The 19,773-nt window shown below is 46.0% G+C and overlaps 1 protein-coding gene across 2 annotated transcripts in view; it reads left to right on the plus strand.

The window, feature by feature from the left end:
- The window catches only part of APOH (apolipoprotein H), a 323,894-nt gene that overhangs the window by 57,618 nt on the left and 246,503 nt on the right, over nt 1–19,773 (plus strand). For both annotated transcript variants that reach the window (XM_069655051.1, XM_069655052.1), the window contains exon 5: nt 11,971–12,067. In XM_069655051.1, coding sequence (XP_069511152.1) covers nt 11,971–12,067 — 97 coding nt within the window. The remainder of the gene's footprint in view (nt 1–11,970; nt 12,068–19,773) is intronic.

Consider the following 19,773-nt stretch of genomic DNA (forward strand, 5'->3'; position numbering starts at 1 on the left):
GGCTAAAAACAAAATGGAGCATGATGAGAGGGTGCATCGGGTCATGCAAATTCTGCAGCGGAGTGGTCTGACAGTGAAGCTGGCAAAGTGTCAGATGGGGGTGCCCAGTGTGACGTATTTGGGGCATACACTCAATGCTGATGGCATAAAGCCTAGAGAGCAGTTGGTTAAGGTTATGAGGGAGGCTCCTTCCCCTGTTAATAAGGAGCAACTCAGGTCGTTTTTGGGAATGACGGAATACTAAGCAAAGTTTATACCTTTGTATGCGGAGAAGACGGTGTGCATATAGGCTTTGTTGAAGAAGAATGCCAGGTTTGAATGGTCCCAGGAGTGTCAGGCTGAATTCGTTCAATTGAAGCAGTATGTGGATGGGGCGCATCTTGGAAGTCATTTGACCCAAAGAACAAGACAGTACTTATGGTGGATGCTAGTGATGTCAGTTTAGGGGCGGTTTTGGAGCAGTGGCAGGATGGTGTGTGTAAGCCGACTGCATTTGCGTCTAGGGCACTCAGGGATGCAGAGAAGCAGTATGCGGTCATTGAGAGAGAGGCGTTTGTCGCTGTGTGGGCTTCAAAGCATTTGAGAACTTTTCTGTGGGGTATTCCATATGCTATCAGGATGGACCACAAACCGTTAGTGTATGTGCTCACAACCAAAGGTGTGGCATCAGTGTCTCTTAGGATTGCGAGGTGGATCGTGGACCTGCAGGAATTTAATTTCAGGGTGGAGTACCTTCCGGGTAAAAGAAATGTGGTAGCAGATTGTTTATCACGGTTACCTGTGGAGGTGCCGGAAGAGCAGGGGGACCGTGATGTAAGCACCCAAGTGGCGTGTGTGCTTCCTGCTGTGGGTAAGGAAGAGTCAGAGGAGGAATCAGCAAAGGATGTTGAACTAGCATGGATTAGAGAAGGTCTGCATGAAGGTTGGGAAGCAGTTATGGGTAGGGAGGAAGGTAGGGGGTACATGCAGGTTTTGAGTGAGGCAAAGGGACCATGGGGAGTAACGAGAGGGGAGAGGTTGGTGCCTCCCGTGAGTGTGAGAGATAGGCTTGTTGAGCTGGCGCATGAGGGGCATTTGGGTAAGTCTTTGACCAAAAGGAGGTTGCGGCGGGCGTATTGGTGGCCGGCTATGGATGAGGAGTTAGAGGTGGCATTGAAGGAGTGCGTGGCCTGTGCCGTGAGTGATAAAAGCAGGGGGGTAAGCCCACAACCAGTGTATCCTGTGGATGTTCCCAATGAAGTATGGTCCAAGATGGCTTTGGACATTATGGGCCCAATGGAGTGTTTGGAGGGAGGTTTGAGATTTATGGTGGTGTTGGTTGATTACACGTTGCGGTGGGTTGAGGCTGCTGCTTTCGAGAATGTGCCTACTGATAAGGTGATTGGTTTCCTTAAGAGGATATTTGATAGGGAAGGAGTACCCGCAAGTATGGTCACGGACAACAGGGTTCAATTTGTGTCCCAGCAAATGGAGGATTTTTTGAGAAAATATGGCATCATGCAGGACTGCTTTGTACAATCCGTGTGCTAATGGATTGGTGGAAAGAATGAATGGCTTTATGAAGGGGGCCCTTCAGCTGGCCATAGCCAACGGTTTGCTGTGGCAGAAGGTGGTTTCAGAAGCTTTGGCAGCATATAGGCAGACACCTTCTGTGATGACTGGTAAATCTCTGTTTGAACTCATGAGGGGTAGGGAAGGCTGGGTCAAGGTTGGGGATGGCTGCCCTTGGTAGTGGTGTGATTACAGAGGTGAACATGTCCGAGGTGTTGCAAAGGGTTCAGGTGCATCAGGATCGCGTGAGAGCACAGCAGAGCGGGAAAAGACCCATTAAGGTCGAGGTGGGTGATCAGGATTGTGTGAAAAACCCTAGGTTTGTCCCTAAATGGAGGAGTGGATTCAAGTCCTGTGGTGGTAAGGGTAGGGACAGGATATGTGGTTCTCGATGGGACAAGGTAGAGCAGGAGAAGGGTTATCATGTTAAGTGGTTCAGTGGAACAGCGTGTGAGTGCGACCACGTTGGGAGGGGGTAGTAAGAAGGTGTCTGTGGGTGACGGTTGTGAGGATGGAGTGGGTGTGGCATCTGAGGGAAGCGTTACCCGGGCATTGGGTGCGAGTGGGGGGCATCCATCAAGGGTGCCTGGGCCTCCGGTCAGAATTGAGGATTATGTGTGGAAGGGTGGTAGTGAATAACATATAGTGTGCAGTTGTGTGTGCTGATGGGCATCGCCCGTGCGTGTTATTACTGCATCGAGTGTGTGAATTCTTCATGTGCGTAATTGTTAATAGTTTTACTGGACATTTTCTATTTCCCACTTAGTGGGCATTATTCTTGTTACCTTGTTCACCACATGTTATATTGCACAGGTTTGCCCATACCTTGGTTGTGGGTTCTTTTGGTGTGCTAAGGGGGGGGAGATGTGTCATAATGCACTCTGGAATGCCGACTCGCGTTGCTGCCTAGTTGGCATTCCAGGTGCTGTGGAGACGGTTGGAGAGGGATGAGCGCTGGTGTGGCCACAGGGTCTGTTCCAGCAGAAATAAAGACTTACCCCTTTTACTCACCGCCTCCGTGATCACTTCAGAGTGCATGCGAGACATTGTGTGTGAGAGAACATGGTACCTAGTTGAAAGTGTGGTTGTGAGTGGTTGTGAGAATTAGTGGTAGTGTAAGGGTTATAATAGGTAGAATGGGGAGAGTGTAGAGGGTGAAGGAGAGAGTAGAGTAAAAGTGAGTGTATGAGGGAAGGAGTGGGAGTAGAAGGAGGGGGAGTAAGAGAAAGAGAGAGAGGTTGTAAGAGATAGAAAGGAAGAGAGAGCAAGCAGTTGTAGAGGGAAAGGTAGGAGGGAATAGAAAGTAATAGGTAGAGAAGAGTAGCAATAGAGAAATTAAATGAGAGAGGTGTGTAGAAAATCTAAGGGAAAAAGAAGGTGGGAGGAGAAAGAGTAGACAGTGGAAGAGTAGGAGAAGGAATACCAGAGGCTATATGAGGTGAGAGTAGAAGGTGGGAGAGTAGAAAAGTGAAAACCGGAGGGAGTAAAAGGTGGAAGAGTAGGAGAGTGAAGACCGGAGGGAGGAGGTGAAAGTGGTTGCTCGTAACTGAAGCAGGTTACCTCATAGCCCTCTGTGTAGTGACTGGGAAAAGAAAGAGGGATGAGGGGGTAGCATTTATTGTTTATCTGTGAGACTCTTCCAGAGTAGGGCATATTATGGTCTGTATAATTGTCTGGTTTCAAATTTGATAGCAAGATAGGATTGCATATAATCACTTGTGATGCAAGCACATTTCCTAATTACAGATATAGATATTGTGAGAAACCTGAAGGTGTCTCACCCGCTATCCCCTGAGGATCTGTCATCCAGGTGGTCAGGACACGGCCATCGCTATTGGATCCAGTTCCTGGGGGTGGACCAGTGCAGCACGATCACCTGGGTGGGGGTCTTCAGGGAGTGGAAATGGAACACCGAAGGGTGAGACGTGGTATCCCCTTTTTTATGACACCTTTTACCCATCCTACTTCGTAGGATATTTAGAATCTCAACCCTCTATTTTCCGACTCGAACACATTCGCACACTGTGAAAGACAACAGACTAACACCAGAGCCGCTTACCTGACATGTCCCAACACTAGGGCCAGGCAGTCAGGAAATTGCTGATAACTACACACACCTGACTGCCCTTTCCCTTCCCCACAGGGATAAAAGGTGGAGCATGAGAGCACACTTTGAGCAAGGCTGAACGCATGTGGAAGCAGCCATTAAGGGACGGCAGTTCAAGCGGAGGAGAAAGGTGGGGAGATCTGAAAGGACGACCAGGAGGGAATTGTCCTTGCCCTTTTCAACCCAGACTCGCTAAGCCTATGAGAAAGGAAACGTAAGACCGGGAATCACAGCTGGCGAGTGTTGTGAAGGATGTCCGTGGTACATGGGACCCTCCCACACTGATAGCCAGGGCAGGGAGAGCAGTTTCCATCGTGGTACCATCCTTGACTCCAGCGGTAATAAAATGCCAGCGAGTTCAGCACAGCCGGTGAGTCAGAAGGAACTGATAGTGGACCGGACTGTGTTAGGCTAAAGATTACAGTGGCAACATTGTATATGAAGAAAGAAGATAATAGACAGAGGTATTTTGTAAGTTAAATTGGTACCAGAAATAGAGTGGGCTGGCACCATGTGGGTGCTCATTCGAAGGACTGTAGCTGGTACCCCTATCCTGAAAAAAAGAGAAGGTAATGTAGTTTGAGTATGGAAACTACAAGTACCAAGAGGCCTTAGGGGAGGCCGGTGTGAGGTGTCAAAGGGGTCATACGAGGGTCAAGCCAAATCCCTTGTACAGTCGAAAGTCTTTGAAATGTTGTGAAAACGAACTGAACCTTGATAATTGGAAAACGTGAACCCGACAGGGGGATGCCTGCAAATTGAGGTAAATAGTGAAATACATGTGAACATTCTGATGACAAGCATGAACCCGACTGAGGGATGTCCACAGTGAGTTGATGGTCTGAGCCCGACTAAGGGAGGCTAACATTGAGAGAAGGATCGGAGCCCGTCTGAGGGGGATCCAAGGGTGAAGAGTAATCACCCGACGTGAAGATTACCAGAAGGAACTTTTTGTTTTGTTGTTTATAGAATATCAGGCCCTCTGAAGCAAGAAACTTTGCATGAAAGAGACTTGGGCACAGAAGGCACTGATAGTGTGGAAAGGAAACTCTCGTTTCAGTTGGCATGTCTTTCTTTTCGCGAACTGTAAACCTCATGCCAGAGAAGCCCAGGAGTGTGCTGTGCTCAAGAGTCCCGCCTTGTCCCATGCTAAAAACGTGGGGACCCCAGTATTAGAATCCTGAATGATCATTGTTTGAACACTTTCTTTTCTTGTGAACATTATCCCACACTACTTTGTAGCATAGCGGTAAGGATTGGCTATAGATTTTTTTTATATAGGCACTTTTTATTTGACTAGACTCCACTTGTACTGTATTATTATTGTTTGATGGTCGTAGCTTGCTCCCATCTTAGATTTAGGTTTAGATTAGGCGTTTATCTCACCCATTTGTACAGTTTAGTAAACACCCTTGAACTGTGATTGCTTGTGTCTGTCTTACTTTTTTACCATGCCTTCCTTACACTATATAAACACCACAAATTAAGTACCTATTTAAAAAATAACAGATGTTCTGTTCTAAAGGCTAGTAAAGCTTAAGCTTTCCCCTAAAGAAGTCCTTTATAATGCAGCACATGACAAATGAGGGCTATGCCCCAAAGGCGTGTGTGGCTAGCCAGTATTTTGTAAGTAATCGTTACCTTTTTTTTGTGAGTTCCAACCTGATAGCTGTAAGCACATTATTCCAGTTTCTATACCCAACCACTGCCAGTGAAAGAGCCACAATGAAGATATTTCCTAGTGCGTAAGATGGACAAAAGGTTGAGGCAGGCTGGTGTCAGACTCCTCCCCTGTTGATGTCTATACACGCTGATGTTAAGATATGAGGGATCAATGTTCTGCATTGACTTCTGAATAGTGTAAAGTGACTTGAGGGTGATTCTTTGGTTATTAGCCTGTCTGGGGTTTCTTTTTGGCAGTTTTTCAACATGTGCTGTGATGATCCTTCAGATGGTGTCCCTTCTCCCCAGAGTAGAACATTTCCATGAGGCTAGGGAGGTGCGGCTGCTAACCAATAGTCCCCCTAGGGGTGGTAACATGCAGGAGGACCTCATGGGGATAAGGACGGGAGTCTGGGACAAGGCCCATTTAACTCCTAACCCCACCGGGCATTAACAGCTCCCACATCTTCTCTACCTATGATACAGTTGGAAACCATGTCTTATTTTGAACTGTCAGACAAGCTTGTTGCAATGAGTATGGGGACGGAGAGGATGCCGAGCACTCTACGATCAAGTAGGTACTGTGCTCGACAAGCTGTTGTTAATCAAACTAATGTTACGCTAGGGCAGTCACTGCTTTTTAAAGAAAACAGCAAAGAAGGGCTTTGTTCTGAAGGAGAACCCGATGAGCGAGAACGCTGTTGAGAAGCCTGCAAGGTGGAAACTGGGCTTTGGGAGACTGCAGCAAGACATCTCTCCAGTGCAGCAGAGATGAGCAGCCGGACGCCTGGATTTGCATCTTGCGAGTCGGCTGGGAGCCGGTGCACCTGAAGAGGAGAAACTGAGAGGTGGTGGGGTGAATTGTCAATGGGTGGACCGTGCGGTCCGAGAACGGTGCAGAGACTGCCTACTCTGACCTAACATGGAACCGCATAGGCAAATGTATGGGAAGCATGAGAAACTGTGGTGGTGGCGTGACTTGTACCATCCAGTCCAGAGCTGGTCCTCAGACTGCCAACAGTACCTGGCCTACAAAGAGAAGTCAAAGAAAAAGCAGTAGTCGGAAGAATAAACCAGTGCCCCCTGGTAAAACCGGTGAAGCATTCCCCGAGAGAAGGTAACCAGAATAAAGTCTGAGAGAGTAGGAACGTTTGAGACACTGAATCGAGATGAAGAAGTAGATGTCCAAGAAGAAAACGTGCTGTGATTCGTAGTGAGGCAAATTCATGACCATTTGCACAAGAAGGTGGTGCTGGAAAGTCAAGAAGAACTCTTCATCATCCCAGTGGGGGCAATTAACCAAAGGAGGAAAGGAAGAGAGCGGAAGAAGCCCTTGCAGGGAAGTGCAAGATTTGCGGAAGAGGTTGAAGTTAAGATAGCCTGGAAGAGGCTTATAAAGAACTGGGGAGCATGCTAGGAGAAGGGAGTCATTCTCCTAGCCCCATCTGGATAATGTGGAACTGTGTTTCTTTAATTGGTGAACCTTGGAACCTTTCTTTTGTTTATGAACTTTAGAACATTTCTTGAATCTGAGAATGTTGCTCCAAGGAGAGACGCATACCCAGGAGAAGGGAGTCATTCTCCTGAGTGGTACATGATCTCTTTTTCTTAGATTAGAATTTGTGTTTAAGTGAGGGATAGAATAGGAGTTTGGACTAAGACAGTGAGCTTTAATTTGGACTACACAGACTTCCTGACTGCCCGTGTTTTTAGTTGGTTTGAGGTAGGGAAACCACCTCTAGTTAGGGATAGGTAGGTTTGTTTGTTCTATGAATAAAAGTTTATACCAATCAGCCAGTCCGATAGCACAGTGAGTAGAGTGCTCGCTTTGACATCTGTGCAAAGCCTGCTGATGCAGGTTGAATCCCGGCAGGGCCAAACTCATCCTTTCATCCTTCCGAACACTGTGGGTAATAATAAGCAGCGCTCAGATGCCTGAGGGTTTGTAGCGCTATATAAATGCTAAATCATTATTATTTGTATTATTATCATTATTATTATTATTAATCAATATGCCACCTTTTGGTCGGACTCCTCATTCCATGCTGCCGCACTATAACTGGGTTGGCCGCTTCATAGTTTAAGGGATCCGTGTAGAGAATTGGATGAAAAAGAGTTGGACTCTGAGGAATGGGATACCATTAATCAATCTAATCATTATTAGAACCCAGGGAGATGTGCCAGCCAATCCGATGCTGAAGATTGGGGGCATGAATAGCCTCAGTCCCCAGGCTTGTGTTGACTCACACTTTCCCCAGACATCAGCCGCCCCCGGCCCACATACCCCCACTCACTCCCAACATCCCCTACACCTACGGCCCTCTTCAAAGTACCCGCTTACTAGGTATCACTGTCCTCTCTCCCTTGTTGCCTCCTCTCTCTCCAGCCCCACAGCAGCTCGGCCTCCTCTGACCATAGAAATAGAAGAAGGGGTCAATGTACAGCCCCTACTTCCATTTCTATGGCAGCTATTTGCTCCTCGCTGCTTTGCCTAAATAAGCATCCAAACAAAGGTTGCCCGAGATGTTATATCCAATGTTCCTAGTATGGGCTTGGCCATTGATGGCCCACTCACTGCCCTGGCCGTGGCCCAGGCCATTAATGACGGAGCCCACATCGGTGTTAGTGCTTCATTATATGGGCTTTTCCTGCACTTGTCACCAGCCGAAGAATGACTGCACTGGCGCTCACCATAAAAAATACTCACAGAAGCTATGAAAATGGAACTTGCCTCAGTGTGTCTGCTAAACCAACCCAAGAAATGGGAAGTCAGTACTTCCCTTAAACTTGTTTATGTGTTCCTTTACTGTACATGAGAAGTTTTAGAGAACAGATAGATAAACTCAAAACGCATTAGGACAAAACAAAACACCAAACGTCAATTTTATTTTTAAAAAAAATGTAAAAGTTACCTGTTGCCCTTGTCAGATAATTACTTGAAGGACCCGTTGATGGGCAAAGAGTTGCAAAATGTTACTGCGCCATTTGTAGATCACAGCTTTATAGCCAGTAGTGCATTGCAGTCTGGGACTTGTAGGTGCATTCTTATAATGCAAAAAGCAAAACTGCAAGTCCTAGTGTACAAAGATGCTGGCTAAAATACCACAACTGGTTAAAATATAACAAAGACCCTAATGACATGCCTTTGACACGGTTGACCACACTGTCCTTCTTGATCGCCTCACCGGGGCCGGCATATCTGGTTTTGATTTCTCCCGGGTTCAGTCATTTCTTCAAGACGGTTCACAATCTCTCTCTCTTCACTCTTTCCGGTCCCATCCTGCCATTGCTATTTCCCCAGTGTTGTTTAATGTGTATATCCAACCCCTCACTAAGCCGATTTCTTCTTTTGGGTTCGTCTGCTATTGCTGCGATACTCAAATTGTCTGCTGTCTTGACCTTTCTTCTTCTAAAAAGTCTTCCAGGCTTAGATCCTGCCTTAAATCTGTGGGGGAATGGATGAGCCTTAACTGGCTGAAGCTCAACGGTGAGAAAACAGAGGTTCTTGTGGCGTGCTCCGTTATGGAGTCCTTCCTCTGCACCCTCCTGCTTTGGCCCCTGACACTCGGTCCCTTCCCTCCTGCGCTTCCAGTGGTTAGGGATCTGGGAGTTAAGATCTCTTCCGCCCTCTCCATGGAACCTCATATCAAATCTGTGTGTCAGAAGGTCCATCTCCAACTGAAAATTCTTCTCAAGTTCTTCCTTTTGTGCCTCCCCAGTTGCACGCCCCTGTGGTTGCTTCTCTTGCACTCTCCTCTCTTGACTATTGTAATTTTCTTTCCTGGGTCAACCTTTGTATCTAATGAACCATCTTCAGGTTCGTCAGAACTCGGCAGCGAGACCTGCATCTGAGTCCCCCAGGACAGTGCATATCTCTCTCGTTCTCTGCCATTTGCATTGGCTCCCTGGTACCAAACAGGTTCATTTTAAAGAGAAATGTCTTGTCTTTCGTGCTTTACATTGCTTAGGCCCCAAATATCTTCAAATTAAATTTTTCTGGTATGTTCCTTCCCATCCCCTCCACTCAGCTGAGGGCAGGCTTGTGTTAGTCCCACGCTTCAGACATAAGTGCAGAGGCGGGCGCTCCTTCTCGGTGGTGGCGAGCTAACTCTGGAACTCTCTCCCTCTGACCCTCCATGCTATGGATAGCTTTCTTTAGTTCAGACGTGCTCTGAAAACCCACTTGTTTTAGTTACATTTTTTTCTCTGCTGCCTTGTGTGAGGGGTCAGTAATCAGAGGCGGACAACTGCTGTTTTTCCCACAATTAAACATTTTACTAAAGAAAAAGTTTTCCAAATAGTCCTAGCTAATCCTACTCTACCTGGGAATTCCATACCTACACTAAAGGCTAAGGGAATAACTCCTAACATAAACAAACTGGATGTTTAGTGTGAGGGCCAAAGTAAATCATGGACATCATAAAAGAATAAGCAAAAAATACCAGTATTTGGGATGACCTTGACCCTTCCCCAGGATTTTTCAAAGTCAACTTCTCCAAATGTTCGAAAGGAAAAATAAAGTCTTGAACCAGTTCTTGTAAGTAAAAGAAAAGTTCAGCAAACAAAAATCCACTGGTAACAGTTCTTCAGCTTTCAGTTTAAAGATCCTCTTCCAATTCCAGCCAAGAAAATAGCACCGATGTAAATCATGGATATTCTGTTTCCAAGATTGTTTGCCACAGTTCACCACAGAATAGAGTAACAACTTATCCTTCTGCAACTTTACAAATGTTTATGACCTCTGTAGTGTACTTGGTATAATTGTCAGGATGCTTATTCTTGTTTTTTTGCTTGCCACACTTCTACTACTGTTACCGTGGGAACATACTACCTTGAAGCTGTATTGCCACACTTCCAGCTTCAGATAACAATGTCAAATCTGTATCAGAGGACACCAGACAGGTGGGTAGATTTAAATAGGGTTTGCTTTACTATAAAATGGATTCACCTCTTGACTTGGGTAATGCTTATTCTTCTTGTCAATACAACAGCATCTGTGTTTAAAGAATACTTGTGCTTAATGTTACAGGGTTCTGTCTTGAAAGGAAAAACAGATTTAGGCACACACGACCACTATTTTAGGTAGATCGTTAACCTAAGTGCTTGTGCTTGAGCTGGTATTCCCACGTATTATAACGGAGATGTTTTCTAACTCCTATCGGGAATCACAATTGGCCACACGCGATCTTCCTTTGATGCTGTATTTGTAACAATTGTGAAAGTCAACGTTAAGGGTTTCAGAATGTTTTGACTAGTGTTCCCTCTTTAATTATAGGCTTGCGACCACTCCGCCAACATTAAGAGTTCAACAAAAGGAAACAAGATGCTTTTCTTGGTGCGCAAGCACATAATTTCCATTGTCAGTAATACCTTTCACATAGACGAACAGTTTATACTAGCTTCTACTCTTAAGTGAGTCACTTTAGAGCTGGTAACAGTTACCGGCAAGGGTTTCTGAGCGAACCTGAACAGCAAGCTTCACTCACCGGCTCTAGGAACACTGCGGCAGTGGGCTGCTTCACCTTCCCGACTTCTTCCACTTCTACTACGGCTTTAGGCACACTTGGGGTCCACACCCCTCGGCAGCACAGGTGTCTCAGGTCCAGCCATGCCAACTGGGAATCTCCTTCACTCCTTTGTCCCTCGGCTTACATTCTATGGGCCTCGGGCTTCAGCACAGTCATAGCCCTGGGAAAACATTCACTCTCAGCACGTCTTTATCAGTGCAGCCATGGTAAGGCAGGTTTTATGAACACAGAACCCTCTCAGAACTTGCAGGTGAAATCTGTTTTCTCCACATCCCGGCGTCCTTTAAGTGTTCACACTCCCTCATGAAGAGTAAGCCTCATGCTATTTGGTTTCTGCTACTGCTGCCAGCCTTACAGCTCCTGTTCCAGCTCCTTCCTCCTTCCCTCTCCTGCTTCAGCCTATTATGCCTCATAGGTGGAGCAATTGGTTTCAGGTGCAGGCCATTAATGTCAATTGCCTGACCATTGCAAAAGGCTGTTAAGCCTAATTGCCTGTCCTTTGCATCTACATGCCTCTTCAGCCCTCTTCTTCGTCTCAGTACCTATGGGATTCTGGGACATGTAGTTTACTTTATCAAAGTTATGTTTTTCTACTTCTTTGATTTGGCAAAAAGCAAACAAAAGGGGGGATTATGAGGAAAGTTAAAAAGTGGTCCCTACCAGTCTTCCTGGTCTGATAGCCCCCTGCCCCGAATATGATCCTTTCCCAGTAGACCAGCCCCAGGATCAGAAAGTGCATGCCTTTCCCTGGCCCCATGAGGATGGTCCCAGACCAGGTTTCTAGGAAGAATCCCATCATATTCTTCACACCTGGTACTCAAGCACCAGGTTGCCTTCTGTTGCTCGTGCTCGCTATAAATGCTCATAACATAACATACTTGCTAAAAGTGATGTTGTTTTACAGAGAGGTAATTGATCGGTTTGTCATCAAAATATTGTTAATTGTCTCATTGGTAGATCAGTACCATACCTGAAATGAATAATATCCATTTGAACAGTACACCAGGGGTTTCGGAATATTCTAGTGGTCATTGAGGGGTCTTTTGACAACTAGGTTTAATAGAAACGTTTCAGATGTATACATTGTGAAATAAATGTTCTTTTTTTTTCTTTGATACACAGGTAGACTTTGCGCTTATCCTGGACCCTTGGAAAACGGATTAATTAATCACACAGAATTTACGTATCAGAGTTGGATTCAGTTTTCATGCAATGAGGGGTAAGATTCATGGTGATCGAAAATAACACACCTAGAACCAGTTTTGAAGTGCCCTGTGTATAACATTGTATGTTCTAGGTGCTTATTAAGTTAGTTGTTCATAAAATTTTGCCAATCCTGCAAGAACCTTGGATGAAGGAACAGGCTGAGCCTCCACCTTCGTGTTGGGGTTCTGGGGAGTGATTGGACAGGGATGGCGTTTGTAGCCCATGCAGAAGGCAGGACCAAAGTGTCAGTGGAATACGTCATGCCCACTCCCGTAAGCACCCCCAGTTATCACACATTGAGCTTGTGTTAGGAGCACATGCAGACACTCAGGACAATTCCTGGACGTGGAAAGCCTCCATTGGAATGAGGGAACGCCTCCTTCTTAATGTTCATTTGCAAGTTAGCACTTGTGCACTTGGTGCATGAGAATGGAGCACTAAACGGCTGCTCTCTTGTAATAGGAAATTACATAAGGAACACACAAGTGGACACGAAAGATTAGTAAGATTCCCATGCAGTTTCTAGAATCAACAGGTGATAGCTAAATAAGCAGCTGGTGGGTCATTAAGTGATCACAGTGACAACATCATAGAATGAAGAAACACCATCGGGGCGAGGAGACCCTTCCAATGGCTGAAGCAACATGCAAGCTGCTAGGCATGGCTGCCTTTGATTGTCTTTAAGGGTGCTCGTTTGACAAACATTGCTGGGCCTACTGAGCCCTACCTAAAGGCTTGGAATAATAAACATACACTGGAGCAAGATTATTTAAGTGTGGGCCAGTCTCACAAAGAATTTGATGGCTGCTCAATGCTCTCAAATGTGCTCAAGGGCTCTTAAGTTTCTTGTGAGGAATTTCAAGAAATGACAAAAACGTGCACAGTACACGCCTGATTCCAACTGGAATTATAAAGGGCAAACATAGTTGAGATGAAACAGAGCCCTGTGCATAGGGCACACACCCAGGGGGATAAGGCATTGTGCAGGGGTTGCAGTGCCGGATGAAATGGGTGGAGAGAGCAGGTCAGGGGAAGAAATAGGGCCGAAGGGAGTGGAGTGTTCAGTGATTGGTGGGATGTTTTTTTGAAGAGCAGGGTGTTGAAGCATCATGCCTTGAGCAGATAACTCGGATCTCCATTTGAGATCTCTCGTTTGAGTTGGCATGTCTTTCTTTTCGCGTGGCTGGGCAACACTGCCACCAATCACTGCTTCTCTGGACTTCCAATAGCTTTGCATCTAACATATGGGCCAGACACCCAACTCCATTGATGGGGAAGAAATATCTCACTGGCCCTGGTGATGAGCCACAGAAAACACACTCTTGTTCTGCAACCTGCACTCCAGTTCATGTGCTAAGACTGAATGGGCAAGGATGAATGTTCTTTGGCTGTCAAGGGGCTCAGTGTCCAATGAAGTGATATATTCAGTGGTCGAGGTGTATAAAAAGAAATAGTGGAACTATGTTTCCTGCTGGCCAGCTCCCCATAAACCCCACTGTCGTTCCCCCTCACACGCGCAGTAGAAACCCCATTCCTGGGTTCCGCCTGCCCTCAATTCCACTCCCACCACTGTGTATAGGCTGAAACAAACGCAGTGAAAGAAAATGCATTTTTTATTTTTTTTATTTCTTGATATACTCATAGCCAACATGGCTTTGCATATATACATAGAAGAAGTTAGATGTGGAAGCTATGAAATCACAATTTAAACATTTCATCAATACAAAGATAATCAAAGATTGATCGCTTAAAAACCTAAAAAAACAAAATGAGAAGAATAAATGGATAAAAAAACAGATCGCAACTATCAATAGTAAATACCTTTTGATAAATTATCTAAAGCTTCTTGACATTTCATATAAAATGTCACCATAAAATACATACAATTCTAATAATTTCCTTATATAAGCATGTTCCACATTCATGATTTTCCAAACAGTCTATTTTATTTCTATAGGATTTAACATATTTATTTCTCAACATCTTTCGGCTTTCACAGTTGGTTAGTATGTGCTCGAGTGTTTCAATGACATACACCCCACAGAGGCGGCACATGCGTCAGATCTTAGGATCTGTATTCTTGCGCCAAAAGTCTCTATATTAAATTTAAGCAGTAGATATTGTCTGATGACATAGCTGTCTGGGTATGCAAACATGTATCTGGGTAGGGATTCGTGCAATATCCTATTTCGTACAAAGGGGCCACTATTTATATTAGTAGCTAGCTGAATGAGGTTAGACTCATAGCTATAGCTATTTAATTTGTTTTTTAGCCATCCTTTACACGATTGCTGTCTCTCATCATAATTGTCTCTATTATATGTTGAAAACCAAGTGGTGTGGAGTTTAGCTGATTTTGCCAAGGTACCCATACTCTCGAAACTGTCTTAGCTTCAAAGAGATTATACTCTCTTGTCAACTTGTGGTCCCAGGCTTCCACTCCATACAACTAAACAGGGACAATCCTAGTGGAGTATAATAGCAGGATAGTCTGGAGTGACCATCCCTCATTGCTTCCTACAAAAGAGCTTAGCGCATAAGTCTACTTCATACATTTAATTTTAGTCTCACACCAGTGGACCTGTCATTTTTAAGTTTCATTGACTATCACACCCAATATGTATATTGTTGCACACGTTCAACTGGTACATCATCAAATTTCCACACAAAATTAGGGTAGGATGAATGTTCTTTGGCTGTCAAGGGGCTCAGTGTCCAAGGAAGTGATATATTCAGTGGTCGAAGTGTATGAAAAGAAATAGTGGAACTATGTTTCCTGCTGGCCAGCTCCCCACAAACCCCACTGTCGTTCCCCCTCCCCGACTTATGGACCCTCCATATGGCTGCTTTGTTCTCTCATTACTCTTCCTCACACATAAATGGTGGCAACCACTAGGAGGACCTTCTGGCTTCCTTTTCCAACTCCAGGACCATCATAAATGTCTATCGAAATGGTACCATCCTGGTACAAGGGCCTCAAGCCAACCTCTTACTTTTTGATAGGCTCCTTCCTCGCCTTATCAATTTTCCTCTTTCCTCCTCACTGGCTCCTTTGCCACCTACTTCTATGGCCGTCCATGCTCCCCTGTCAACTTTGTCCACCTTGGCTTCCTTGCCACCTACTATCCTCACCACTCCCCTCACAACTCCCCCCTTGTCACTTTTACTCCCTTGCCTACTCTCACTACACTGGAACCTCGTCAGCCTCTCCCATGCTGATGCCATGGCCACCTACTGCAGCCACATCTGGAGCCCTCTTGCCTCCTGCAGCCTCTCCCATACTGGTTCCCTTGTCATCCTTGCCCCCTCTGCCTACCCTTCCTCTATCTCTCAGGCACTCTTACCGCTTACAGGGGGGACTTTTGTCCACTGCACCCTCCCCCCGTATGTCTTTCAAAAGTGGCAACCCACTCGATGTTGCCACACTAAACTCTTGCTCTGCGGTCAAGCACTCTTCTGACATGTGCCACCTCATTGAACTCCTGCACCTTTATGTTCTTGCTCTTACTGAGACATGGTTTAAGGGCAGCTCTGTCACCAGTTTTGACACACCTGCCTGAAGGCTACAAGATCCTCTCCGTGCCCAGGCCCAACAGGCCAGGCGGTGGAGTAGCCTTGATCTTTCCTGAGTGGATCTCTGCTTCCATTATTCCCACTCAGGTCTACTCCTCCTTTGAAAGCCTGGTCTGCAGGCTGTCTCTCTCCCCTGTCTCCACTCTTAGTCTGGCCACCTTCTATCGGCCGCCGAGCCAGTCCACCCTCTTCCTCTCAGAATGGGCTGGCCTCTTCTCTCCTCTCCTCTCCTCCTCTTCCTAACTCCTACTGCTGGGGGATTTTAACATCCATCTTGACTCTCCAGACTCCTCAGGACCTTTCCGTATCCTGTTTGACGCCCTTGCTCTTTCCATTTGACCCTTTGGTCTACCGCACACTGCTGGCCACACCTTGGATGCTCTCAGCTCCATGGGCATCCCACTCTCTATTCCTCTCACTACCCCACTCTCATGGACTGATCATTCTCTTCTCTCTTCTCACTTGAAGCTCTCTTCTGCTTTTGCAATGGCACACCCTACACCACCTCCTGGCTTCAAGGTCATCCGACCCATGAAAAGAGTGTCAGTGGCAGCCTTTCCCTCCACCTACTCTCCTCCGTCTACTCCTGCAACTGACTCCCACCCTAATACAGCCCTTTCTAATTTTCACCGTTCCATCTCCAACACTCTTGACATTCTTGCCCCTGTCATGAAGGTGCGACTGAAGCCTGCCAAAAAGTGCAACTCGTGGTACGACTCTAATCTGGCTGCCTTTAAACGCAAGTGCAGAGCAGCGGAACGGAAATGGGAATTTTGAGGTACACGCTCTGACATACTGGCCTGCCGCCTTCTTCAAAGGCAATATAGACTCTGCATCCGCTCCAAGTGAAGAGTCTACATTCAAGCCTGCATCTCCGCAGCATCTAACAACACGGACAAACTTTTTGAAGTCTGCAGGGAGCTGGCCAACCCTACTGCAGCCCCATCCTCTACTGCACCCACCCAGTCCCTGTGCTAGGCCCTGCTCTCACATTTCACCACCAAAACACAGGACATCCTGTCCACACTCTCTTCCGCTCCCATTCCTTCACCAGCATCTCTTGGGTCCCCCCCCCAGTCACACCTGATGAGGTCTCTAGACTAGTCTGATCTATGAAAGCCTCTTCCAAACAGGTGGACCCCCACCCTTGCAAAACCATCTTGGACAATATTGACACTCTCGCTCCAGCCTTGGTCGACCTCTGTAACCGCTCTTTTGCCACTGGAGTTTTCCCCTCTCCTCTCAAGCACTCTCTTGTGTACCCTCTGCTCAAAACTCCGTCTGACGACCCGTGTTTTCCGGCAAACCATCGCCCGATCTCTATCACCCTTTTCCTGGGAAAACACCAGGCGAAGCTGGCTATCACCCAACTTACCCTCCACACTGAATCTGTTGGTTGTCTCCATGACCATCAGTCTGGCTTTAGAGCACCCAGAGGCACGGAAACCGCTCTTCGGAACACCCATGAAGACCTGCTCTCAAATCTTGACTCTAACTCTCCCTCTGTGCTCATTCTTCTTGACCTCTCTTCTGCTTTTGATACAGTAAACCACAACATCCTGATCACCTGCCTCCCTGATACCCTGGGCATCACAGATCAGGCCCTGGCGTGGCTCACCTCTTTTCTCTCTGATCGGCCCTGCCAGGTGAAACTCCAGTCCTTTCTCTCCTCTATCACTCTCTCTACGTGTGGTGTCCCCATGGATCTAACTTGTGCCCCTGGTTCTTCAATATCTACATGGCCACCTAGGATCTCTACCTTTACCTCTAACTTTCAGTGTTATGCGGATGACACACAGCTCTCCTTCAGGCTACCCTCAGCCTCCTCCTCCTCCTCCTCTGCGCTCATCCATGACTGTCTATCCACAATTCATTCTTGGTGTGCTGCTAGCGATCTCTGCCTGAACGCCAGTTAGACAGAGATTGTCCTCATTGGGACCCGTGCTCCTGCTTTCCCACTTTCACACTGGCCGGCTGCCCGCCCTTGGCCCTGCACCTAACCTACCAATGAGGCAAAAAATCGTGGAGTCATCTTCAACTCTGCTCTCTCCTTCTCTTTGCACATCTCAGACATCTCCAAAAAGTTGCACTATCAATTGCACCTTCTCAGAGGTATTCTACCTTTTTCTGACTTTCCCCCCAGAGGCTCACCACTTTGAGAGCCCTGGTTCTCTCCAGGCTGGACTAGTGCAACAGCCTCTTTCTCAACCTTACTCCTTCTACTCTGCGTCACCTACAACTCATCCAGAACACAACCGCAAGACTTAGTGAACCCTTATGGTCCTTTTAAGTAAGGTAACACATCGTACGATGGATGGGATGGAGAATAACTCTCACAACAAATAAGAAGACCAACTCAAAAAGTTGGCAAAGTATCTGCTTCATTCACAATTGTATAAAACAGGGAATGCAACGGACATCAACGGACGTTGCAGTGCATGGTCTCAATGCATTTAATAAAAAACATTACTTTTATAGCAAAAACTTGTCAGACGTGACATCATACTACGTGGCAAACTACAAAAACCTACATGGATTGCGAATTGACAAAGGGGAGTATCTAAGTATACTTTCTATAAGGGATTGGATTGTGATTGGGTCTCTATAGTCAGGTGGGCAACTCATGCCCTCCCTTAGTGCAAGTCATCTTTCACAGTGATTAGAAACACGATATATCATTTGCTCTCAAACTATATGGCCCTTCATTATATGGCCCTCTACAATTGGTTGGCATGCTTGTACCCTTCTGGAACATTCAATTCTCTAACAGCACGTGAGCTGGTACCCTAGGTGCTTGTGGGTGGACTTGACCGTACCTCCCTACCCAATTAGCCCATCATCTCTCATGACTCATGCCTCTGCCATTCAGATTGTCTTTGAACTTGGCCTTGTAGTAGCTTTTCTTCTCAGGGAATATAAGGGAGCGTGAGCACGTTCTTATCAACGTTCAGGCTTGCATGCCCACATCTATTTACATCTTGAACTCACGTGACTGGAGACTGTGAATCAGCCCATTTTATAGCATTTAATTGTCCTAAATATAGAAAGTTGGCACTCATGCTGTTCTTTCTTTGCAACTTAACAAGGGATGCCTCTGCGTCTCATATTCACTGTTCTTCAAGGACTGATAACCAGTTTTGCCTGCTTTTGCCTTTGACACTAGGCCAAGCATTCTTCCTTTGGTCCATCTTCGAGCCTCAGCTTATTTCTTTGCTGCGACACACACACACACACATTAATCCTCCTTTTCCATGGTTGAGCTTACTAAAATTGTAACATCAAATGTCCAGATTTTACAGCACATCATTAAAAACAAAGGCTAAAGAATTCACCCATGTGACAGCCATGAGGTTGTAAAAAAGTCACTCACCCCACGGGTGGAAAAAAGTCACACGTTCTGCCTGAATGCACAGGTTTCCTCAGACTATTGCAATACAATTGTGCCGTAACACCATAGAGTTTAAAAAGAAAGGCAGTTACAGAATGTTTCAATTTCTGTTACATCACGTATTAGCAGTCATGTGACCGCATCAATAGAAGTCTCTCACACACCCGTTATCTTACCCTCCATCTAGGAGTGGTTAGTTTACTATGTAAATAGTACTAGATATGATGTTAACGTTCAAAGAGATAATCTCTAAGTACAGCAGATTAATATCTGTTGTTTATATGGAGTAAACAGATAAATTGTAGCATTTAGTATTGCCCATATTAAAAATGAATTCATTCAAAGATCGGTGTACATCTTGATGCACTAATGTGCTTATTTTTCATAACATGACTGAAAGCAGCTAGAATAGCTGCAATCAGGCATAAGCTCCCACTAGGAGTGAGCGCTTGCAAGCCTTAGTGCACTCACAGCGGTCATGAACCATCCTATTAAAGGGGAAGTGCCTTACTTTCATGATGCCGCAGGGTTCAGCAAACTGTCCCTGCCAATGGTTACGTCACCTAAGTAGGTTTCATTTTGTCCGCACATGAAAGTGTTCTCGATTCTTTACATCGCCATCAGATTATATAAGGTCTATGCCCTCTCTTCTTTGGTCATCCTTCTCAGTGCGTCACACTCATTTCTTGTGACGTCACCAGCCTTTCCTTTTCACGTCTTCACACTTCTTCAGGCATCTCCCTCAGGAGTCAGCATCT

Source organism: Ambystoma mexicanum, chromosome 3q, assembly GCF_040938575.1.
Source record: "Ambystoma mexicanum isolate Mex_15411 chromosome 3q, UKY_AmexF1_1, whole genome shotgun sequence".
In the NCBI taxonomy this organism is placed as follows: domain Eukaryota; kingdom Metazoa; phylum Chordata; class Amphibia; order Caudata; family Ambystomatidae; genus Ambystoma; species Ambystoma mexicanum.